This window comes from Carassius carassius, chromosome 17 (assembly GCF_963082965.1).
Source record: "Carassius carassius chromosome 17, fCarCar2.1, whole genome shotgun sequence".
Lineage (NCBI taxonomy): Eukaryota > Metazoa > Chordata > Actinopteri > Cypriniformes > Cyprinidae > Carassius > Carassius carassius.
Genome location: NC_081771.1, coordinates 33,768,546 through 33,778,545, shown reverse-complemented (window position 1 = coordinate 33,778,545; position 10,000 = coordinate 33,768,546). Strand labels below are relative to the sequence as shown.

The 10,000-nt window shown below is 42.6% G+C and overlaps 2 protein-coding genes across 2 annotated transcripts in view; one reads left to right on the top strand and one right to left on the bottom strand.

Annotated features, from left to right (window-relative positions):
• The window catches only part of LOC132090980 (voltage-dependent calcium channel gamma-2 subunit-like), an 11,814-nt gene extending 6,567 nt beyond the window's left edge, over positions 1-5,247 (bottom strand). The window contains exons 1-2 of the mRNA XM_059497775.1: positions 5,062-5,247; positions 3,962-4,971 (exon numbers count right to left, since the gene is read on the bottom strand). Of these exons, the coding sequence (XP_059353758.1) occupies positions 3,962-4,172 (211 nt within the window). The 5' untranslated portion in view covers positions 4,173-4,971; positions 5,062-5,247. The remainder of the gene's footprint in view (positions 1-3,961; positions 4,972-5,061) is intronic.
• A 2,530-nt stretch (positions 5,248-7,777) lies between these two features.
• LOC132160647 (protein CutA homolog) overlaps positions 7,778-10,000 on the top strand; it is a 12,542-nt gene continuing 10,319 nt past the window's right edge. The window contains exons 1-4 of the mRNA XM_059570279.1: positions 7,778-7,844; positions 8,028-8,063; positions 8,761-8,909; positions 9,179-9,238. Of these exons, the coding sequence (XP_059426262.1) occupies positions 8,031-8,063; positions 8,761-8,909; positions 9,179-9,238 (242 nt within the window). The 5' untranslated portion in view covers positions 7,778-7,844; positions 8,028-8,030. The remainder of the gene's footprint in view (positions 7,845-8,027; positions 8,064-8,760; positions 8,910-9,178; positions 9,239-10,000) is intronic.

Below are 10,000 nucleotides of genomic sequence, written 5' to 3'. Positions count from 1 at the left end.
ACTTAACGACTACAGACCTGTGGCTCTAACGTCTGTCGTCATGAAGTCGTTTGAAAAACTGGTTCTGGCTTATCTGAAGGACATCACCGGACCCTTACTGGACCCCCTGCAGTTTGCGTACCGAGCAAACAGGTCCGTGGATGATGCAATCAACATGGCATTGCACTTCATCCTGCAACATCTGGACAAAACAGGGACTTATGTGAGGATCCTGTTTGTGGACTTTAGTTCGGCTTTCAACACCATCATCCCAACAACCCTCCAGACCAAACTGACCCAGCTCTCTGTTCCTAGCTCTATCTGTCAGTGGATCACCAGCTTTCTGACAGATAGGCAACAGTTAGTGAGACTGGGGAAATTCATGTCAAACAGCTGCTCCACCAACACTGGTGCCCCTCAGGGATGTGTTCTCTCCCCTCTGCTCTTCTCCCTGTACACCAACGACTGCACCTCTAAAGACCCCTCTGTCAAGCTCCTGAAGTTTGCAGACGACACTACAGTCATCGGCCTCATCCAGGACGGTGACGAGTCTGCTTACAGACAGGAGGTTGAGCAGCTGGCTGTCTGGTGCAGTCCTAACAACCTGGAGCTGAACACGCTCAAAACAGTGGAGATGACTGTGGACTTTAGGAGAAACCCCCCTGCACTTTCCCCACTCACCATCATGAACAGCACTGTGGCTGCAGTGGAGTCATTCAGATTCCTGGGAACCACCATCTCTCAGGACCTGAAGTGGGTCAATCACATTGGCTCCATTGTGAAAAAAGCCCAACAAAGGTTGTACTTCCTTCGCCAGCTGAGGAAGTTTAACCTGCCACAGGAGCTGCTGAAACAGTTCTACTCAGCCGTCATTGAGTCAGTCCTGTGTACTTCAATTACTGTCTGGTTTGGTTCAGCTACAAAATCAGATATCAGAAGTCTACAGAGAACTGTTCGGACTGCTGAAAGGATTATTGGTGCTCCCCTGCCCACCCTCCAAGAACTGTACACATCCAGAGTGAGGAAAAGGACTCAGAAAATCACTCTGGATCCCTCACATCCAAGTCACCCCATCTTTGAACTTTTGCCATCTGGCCTGCGCCTCAGAGCCGCAAATACAAGAACAGCAAGGCACAAGAATAGTTTCTTCCCCCAGGCAATCTACCTCATGAACAGTTAAATGTTTCCCACTTAAACTTATGCTTATGCAAAAATGTGCAATATCCTTATATTTATTTGTTACCCCTCCATCCTAGAACATTCCTGCATCTCACTCAATCCTATTCCATTATCATTTATAGCACAATTGTTTATACACTTATTTATTTGCCAATTTGTAATTCTCCCGTAATTTTTTTTTCTTTTTTTTCTGTGTGTTGTTGTGTGTCTGTTTACTGGAAGCTTATGTCACTAAAACAAATTCCTTGTATGCGCAAGCATACTTGGCAATAAAGCTCTTTCTGATTCTGATTCTGATTCTGATAATATTTGTTTCTCTGTCTCTCTCTCTGTCTCTCTCTCTCTCTCTCTCTCTCTGTCTCTCTCTCTCTCTCTCTCTCTCTCTCTCTCTCCTGCTGTACGCATGTATGTTGTATAACTGCATTACATAATTCACTCTTCTCCACATGAGTGTGTGTCAGTGATTAGGAGCGTGTTTAACAGGATTAGCCTTATTCCACTGATCTCTGAGATGGGCTTGCCCCCCCCCCCCCCCCCCCCACACACACACACACACACACACACACACACACACACTGGCCCTGTGACTGTCATCACCTCTCAGTGGGTGTGAAATGTGCTCAGTGGAGCTGGAAACGTCTCAATAGCCATCCGTCTGTCTGTCGGGTCTACAGCAGCTCTGTCTCTTACATTCTCTGCATCGTACACATTTTCTCTGAACATATGCTCCATGCATGCGTTTCATTTGTTGGGTGATGTTGTAGTGCTCCTAAACTCCGCCCCTGCAAGCTCATGCTCACCTGAGAGCCACGCCCACATCTCAACAGCCAATCAACAACCGATGCAAAGAACCGAGTCCCGCCCTACATTTGTTTCTTTCTCAATAATCTCTTTACTCGGATGTTTGTCACAGAAGAACAGAACAGATCTGCTGCTACTTGCGTTACAGTGCGGTTTTAAGCATGTCGTGTATTAATATTATTTGTAAATGTATGAATAAATGTATGTATTCTCATCTTGAACAAAAGCAAGATGAACCACAAAATGGAACACAAAAGAATAAATCAAAGCTGTTTGGATCACAGTTAAACTTACATTCAGAAACACTTTTGACATGAATCAATAATGCTCATCCAGAGGATATCAGACAGAAAGACATCAATCTAATCAAATCACTGCAATCACAATGTGTCACAGTTCATAATCAGACTCTAATGATGTGTTTCCAGTATAGCATCTACTTGATCAGTCTGCTGGTCTCTTCAGAGTTTAATCCATCTGTCATCTATTCAGAAGAACCCAAATTTGAAACCAGACTAATATAAAAGATAAAACAGTACTTGCACTTACAGATAAATACTGGCAAGCATGTTAGAGTTTGGTTGTGTGATGATGTCCTGTACGTGAGGTTGATGTTCAGAACAAAGACAGCAGCTGTGTAACCGGATCATTCTGTTATTAGCCATCAGTGTGTGAATTATTCACTGCATCGTTTCTGCTGGATCAGTTTCACACGTTCACTCAAGTGTTGATGATGCACAGCTACAGAACTCCTTCATTAACACACATATGACCTCAGTATAAACTCAGTATCAGCCGGAAATAAAACGGAGAATCAACTGAAGTCACTGACCAGTCCTTCCCATCAGACTGGTCATATTCACAGCTGTTTGACTGATGTCTTCTAAACCGTCGACTGGAGCACAGATCATCTCATTCAGGAAAAATCTAAGCATTAAGACTTTATAGTAAGAACTGTAAAGAAAATCTATATAGTTACTCTTTTCTTTTTTTATGGATTTTAACATGATAAAATGAGTTAAACACACAAATACTGCCAAAAATACTTTAAAACTGCATAACAACCACAATCTGCTCACTGGAAAACACAAGCTACAATCAGATGTCTGAATTAAAGGAATAGTTTTACCAAACATGAAACTTAGCTGAAACACTTCCTGGCCTTTACGCCATCTGAGATGATCAGGACGAGTTTGTTTCTTCATCAGGTTTGGAGAAATGTAGCACTGCATCAGTGTCTCATCAATGGATGCTCTGCAGTGAATGGGTGCCGTCAGAATGAGAGTCCAAATCATCTTGTGTCTTCTCCAGATGTTCACTGATGGACTGGAGTGCTGTGGATTATTGTGATGTTTTTATCAGACTCTCATTCTGACGGCACCCATTCACTGCAGAGCATCCATTGATGAGACACTGATGCAGTGCTACATTTCTACAAACCTGATGAAGAAACAAACTGAGGGTGAGCTCATTTTCAGCAAATGTTTAATCATGGAGTCTATAGGGAAATAAACTTGATCAGACCCTGAACACAGCAAGTGCTGGATCTGACCTGAACAGAACTAAACCAGAAACGCATTACTCCTGCAGCTCCAGAGAGTCACACTGACAACTAAAGCCTTACTAATGAACTCCGTATGACTTGTGCACTTCACTCTTTAAAATAAGGCTCAGTGATACCACAGAAGAACCATCTTTGGTTCACTAAAGAACCTTTAAGTGTTCCCTTTTTTTTTTTTAGTGTGAAGAACATCTGAATCATCTAAAGAACCATTTTCCACTGTAATGGAGAATGGAAAAGGATCTTTATGGAACCATCATTCATGGGAACTTTATGGTTAATATTCAAAGCCTTCTATAGATTTTCAGCAAATAATGGCTTCAGTCTGGATCTGTTTTTCACACTAAACTATCGTATGAGCTCAGCAGACTTGGAGTACAGCACAAGCCATACACGTGATGAACTACTGAGAGCTGCATGACTGGTCTCCAGAGCTCCTACCTTCCAGACAGCAGGTCCTCCACAGGCCAGAATGGGTCATCACCTCCTCGTTCTTCTTGCCGGTCTCGTTCTCGTTACTAGTCTTTGTTTTACAGACCCCGCGTGAGTAGAGCCAGTAGTCCGTCCCGACCGCGATGGTCATCAGACTGAAGGCGGCGAAGGCGCCCACCGTGGTCAGGAGCATCTGGACGCCCCGCTCAAACACACCCATGCTGCTGCTCTCAACGAAAGGGGAGCCCCCTTTCCTCTTGATGTACAGGAAATAAATATTTGTGGATTTCAGAGGACAAAAAAATAAGAAGAAACAGGGCGAGGGCCCTCGAGGGTTTGTGACCTGAATGAGAAGGAAGACTTACACTTACATACTAATGCAACTCATCAAGAGATCAACTTGACCCAGACAGCACATGTGCATCTGTTAAAGATCTCTCCATCTGGAAAGCGTCTGCTGTGTACAAACATCTGACAGTTGTCGGTTTTACATGCATTCTAATTCTAAAGACATCTAATAGAGGTTTATCTGATAGGAAACTTCCTTTAGACGTATTGCAGATGAGCAAAGAGTTAAATGCAGACGTCTCCAGGATACACGTGTGCTATCAGAGGAGTGACTCTCCAAGCAGCACACTGGCAAACGATGAACTCATCTTCACTCAATCGATGCAGCTGTCTACTGAGGGCACGAGGGAGAGACCGACGGCTCCCGGTGAAAACCGCATCCGGTCCGGCGCTCGCGCTCGCGCATCCATGAGTCTAACATTCAGGGGATGGATTCAAAAACAGCCTGGGGTTGCGACGCGTCAGTGAAATCAGTCCATCCTGGTGGTTATTAAAGAAAAAAACCGGATCGCCTATTAGAGAAAAAATAAATAAAAATTGAACCGTGAAATCACTCGCTCGCCTTTTTCCTAAAATTCTGGTCTCCAGTTTCCATAGGTGTCCTTTCTTCCGTCGAATGCTTCGTGAATCCGGTCCACAGCAGCCCTGCTGTTCTCCCGATCCCCGAGCCGCTCACATCACACACACACACACACACACACACACACACACACACACACACACACACACACACACACACACACACACACAGCAGGAGAAACCGCTTCACGGCGGAAGAACACAACCGTCTCCCGGCGCTGAATGAACGCGAGCAGTCTTTCTGCTCAGTGTCCGTCTCTGAGACTCTATACCTCTTCAGAGCGATGCAGATGCTATTCCTCCAGTCCAGATGCGTGACTTAGGAACATCTGGATCTGGCCTCGTCTCAGTCTTTCAGACCTCAGATCTGCCACTCGATCAGAGCCTGTGCGGTGCTGATGTTTTGCAGTACTGAGGATCACTGAGGACTGATGGATGCTCTGCAGCTGGTGCTGAGGCTGCACGGATCCTGCTGTTACCAAGGCGACTGTCTCCCTCTTGCGATGGATTCAGTGTTAGAGGTGTGAGAGCATCACCCTTCGCTCCTGACAGACAGCTGGACTGTAATCACTGCATCACTGCTCAGATCGTGTGAGCGAGGTCAGGGGTCACAGACAGAGCAGCTTCGAGCAGAGGACACACTTTACATTCAGGACGCGCGAGCAGCAGCCAGAGCGAGAGTTCAGCGAGATTTAGGAATTTAGAATACAATGCAGTGACGTCACGCGAAAGCAGGCTCGCGATTGGCTGATGGTGCTGCAGTTAATGTGTCAGTGTTCCTCATGTCTCCATGTCTCACACACACACAGTCAGCTGAGCATGTGAGTGCAGGTGTGTGTGAGTTTAGCCGGAGCAGAGATGTGTTGACTGTCCAGTTTCCATGGGAACATCATCTGTGCAGCATTCATTCATGTGTGTGTGTGTGTGTGTGTGTCCTTCACTGCACCTGTTCGACTGAGAGAGTGTGTGTGGTTTCATGAATCAATACTCGAAAGATTAAGTTTACAGAATACTAACCAAGCAGAATATCTGCACCAGTCTAAAAATATTAAAACGATTATTAAAGACACTGGCCACGTGTCTAGTGTTTCATTTCATTAAAGTGATTATTTTCATTCTGCAGATGTCACACAGGTGCAAACGATGACAGATGATCAGTTTCAGAAGAGACGCTTTCATCTAGAATCACACTCTTTAAAAGCACAAGTATATATAGGGTTTTACAAAACACACACACAAAGTAAAATCATGAAAAGAGTAAAGGAGATTTGAACTGCTGAAGATCTTTTAAAGCAAAAACTTTTCAAAAATCACCAGAATCTTTAAAACATGTCAAGCTTTATTTGACTGATTACAGTTACATGTATTGTGTAATTAAATTCCCAACACTGTAGAACAGTAAGAGCATTGATTACTGAGCTTCAAACAGCTGCTGACCCCAGAGACGCTCCCTCACCATCTGTTCATCTGAAAACACACAAACACATCATTATACGACACATTTTCCATTTCAACATTCAGATTCAAATTTGAAGTAGATTTTCAGACCATATTTAAAACGGTTCTTAAGGCATTATTTTCACCTTTACTTTTGGTATATAGTAAAGTATTTTTCATTGATTTTCTCAGTGACAAAACAAAACCCTTAAATAAAAACAAAATACAGATTTTTAACATGCACAAGAAACTTTTTTGTGCCCTCTAGAAACTATTTAAATCCACATATGGGTGTTTTTTTTTTTGCATGCTTACTACATTTTCTAACTCTCTGTAACCCACTTCCTTTGAGCTTCACTGCACTCTCAGTGTGAACAAGGAGCGCGTGCACGTGAGGATCAGACGGGCTCAGACTGACGTCAGCACTGCTCTCTTCACGCTCACGCGCGTCTCTAACACACGTCAGTTTGCGCAGTGGACTGGTCATCATTGACCGCTGATCACGTGACCACAACACTATCACTGACACACTACACACAGGGACACTTTTAAATGACTTTTATCATCATTAACACATGACTGGTTTACTGAAGAGTGGAGGTTTATTTAATAGATATTATTAAATAATGATATCTATTATATCTATTATAAATAATAATACCCCCCATCATTTGTTCTGTGCTCTGTATTATATTATAGAAAACTGTAATATAAACAACTGTTAGCACTGGTTTGCTCCGTGTGTGTTGGCTAAAGTTGATTTATTTGGAGTCAAATATGCTTCTTGTAAGTTTTATGCGATAGGCAAACCAGATAGAATCAAAATTGGAATTTGTAGAGAGTTATTTTATTTTATTTCTTTACCTTTCGGCGGGAACTCTGCTCTCTCACACGCGACTCCTCGCTGTCGGAAATCAGAACGTATGCAACTTCCGCTAAAAGCACCGTTTACGACATGTGCTTCCTTTATGATTTACAACGTTACTTTTTTATATCACGCAAATTTTTTTATTTATTATTTTTATATTAAAATATGGTCGTGATGAATTGAAATACAAAGCAGTATATAAAAATTTGCGTCTGTCAAAAATTCCGCTGCGAGAGATGTTTCTGTTATGAGGAGAGACCAACATCCGCGGCTCCGCCTTTAGCGGAAGCGTAGACCGTTTGGATTACGTGTGCCTTTTTATAAAATTAGTATTTAGTATTTATAAAATGAACTCATAATTTAATCATAGTAGCATCAAAGGAAATAGAAAAAAGAAAATAAAAACTAAATATTCAGGGAATATAAATGAACTAAAGCAAAGGTTGTATATTAAAAATCTTTATTAATTTATTCCTCAATCTTTTATTCTTTTTAATCCATAGGCTATCTTTTCTTGTCTCAATAATTCATTAGTTGATTTATTGCAGCGTTACGCTTTTTGTGCTACTTTTGTGTGACATTGCTGTCTCTCCTTAAAGCGGCTCTGGCGCTGGTGTCACACGACAGTCGCGGACGCTTTACGGCAGAGCCAGTGGCTAGGTGAGTGTAATGTGTTTATTTTCTTCAGTAAGCAGCAGAGATGCGGACCTAATCACAAATAAATAGCGTTAAACACACACCAGTTCTGTTCGAGCTCAGTGTTCAGACACACACAGACATGAACACGTGTCATTATTGACTCAGAGTCCTGTGTAAAGCAGTAATGCTGTTTTCTCTGCGCAGGTGATGAGCTCGGCTCTGCTGAAGCTGTGCTGTCTGGTGAGTCTGTTGGATGCTATGGTGGGATGTTTGTTCGGCTGTGTTCAGTGTTAGCATTACACGTTACGTAATCGGATTAATTATTTATTTATTTGTATTTTTTTTTTAAAGTAACTAGTAAAGTCTTACCTGCACAAAAACAGATTCAGTATTCATCAAAATAAATAAACTCAAACTCAGAATACTATATAAACCTGCAATAATTACCATACTAATAAGCAATACTTGAAGAGTGTAGAACCTTCTTCTTCTTCTTCTTCATCTGATTCTTCATGCTAACTATGGTCATAAGTTCCATTGAACCGAATTACATTTCCTTCAGCCTGAGGTGTATTCATTTCACTTTCGATGTTTAAGGGCTTATACATTTGGCCAAAAATGTATGTATTATATTAAAAACGAAACATGAGGAAAAGAAACGCAAAAGTAACATAATTTGCATTATTTTCCATAAAAAGTAACCAAGTAACAAAATTAGTTACTTTTTGTGGAGTAGTGCAATATTGAAATGCATTACTTTTAAAAGTAACTTTCCCAAACACTGACTTCTGTGATCACATCATGTGTGAGATGATTGACAGTTCTGAGTTTCCTGAACAACCCTGTTAATGCTGGGTAATGTGTGTGTGTTTGTGTGATGTGATTTGATGTGTGTGTGTGTGCATATGTCCATGATGTGTGTGTGTGTGTGTGTCAGTCGGTTCTGCTGGCTGGTTTGATGCTGCCGGTGCTGCGGCGGCTGGGATTGAGAGCGTTCTCGATGGCGTCAGACTCGTATTCGTCCGGCACACACTCCGCTGCCTTCGTCACCTGCCCCAACGACACGGTGGCCAAAGAGCTGGCCAGGTACACACACCTGAAGAACACACACTTATCAATGAAACTAAACATTTAATAATTAATTAATTTCAGGTATGCTGATGCAACATTTTTCTTTTTCATTTAGTTTAACTTAATGTATGAAAATAACTAAAACTGAAATAAAAATGAAAAACTGTATAGGCGAATTTAAAAAACAAAACAATGAATAACAAAATTATAAAATGTTTAAAATTGATCTTAAATGAATATATCCCCAGTGAAATGTGTGTGTGTTTTGTTTTTGTTTTTTTCAGAGGAATTGTGGAGAAGAAGCTGGCGGCATGTGTGAACATCATCCCGCAAATCACGTCTGTGTGAGTGTGTGTGTGAGAGTGTGTGTGTGTGTGTCTGTGTGAGTGTGTGTCTGTGAGCGTGAGAGTGTATCTGTGTGAGTGTTAGAGTGTGTGAGTGTGTGTGAGAGTGTGTCTGTGAGAGTGAGTGAGTGTGTGTGTCTGTGAGAGTGTGTGAGTGTCTGTGAGAGAGTGTGTCTGTGAGAGTGTGTCTGTGAGAGTGTGTGAGTGTCTGTGAGAGTGTGTCTGTGAGAGTGAGTGTGTGTGTGTGTCTGTGAGAGTGTGTGAGTGTGTGTGTCTGTGTGAGAGAGTGTCTGTGAGAGTGTGTCTGTGTGAGAGTGAGAGTGTGTCTGTGAGAGTGTGTGTGTCTGTGTGAGAGTGAGAGTGTGTCTGTGAGAGTGTGTGTGTCTGTGTGAGAGTGTGTCTGTGAGAGTGTGTGTGTCTGTGTGAGAGTGTGTCTGTGAGAGTGTGTGTGTGTCTGTGAGAGTGTGTCTGTGTGAGAGTGTGTCTGTGAGAGTGTGCGAGTGTGTGTGAGAGAGTGTGTGTGTGTGTCTGTGAGTGTGTGTGTGTCTGAGAGTGTGTCTGTGAGAGTGTGTGTGTCTGTGTGAGAGTGTGTCTGTGTGAGAGTGTGTCTGTGAGAGTGTGTGTGTCTGTGTGAGAGAGAGTGTGTCTGTGTGAGAGTGTGTCTGTGAGAGTGTGCGAGTGTGTGTGTGTGTGTGTCTGTGAGTGTGTGTGTGTGTGTGTGTGTGTGTGTGAGACTGTGTGGGTGTGTCTGTGTGTCTTTGA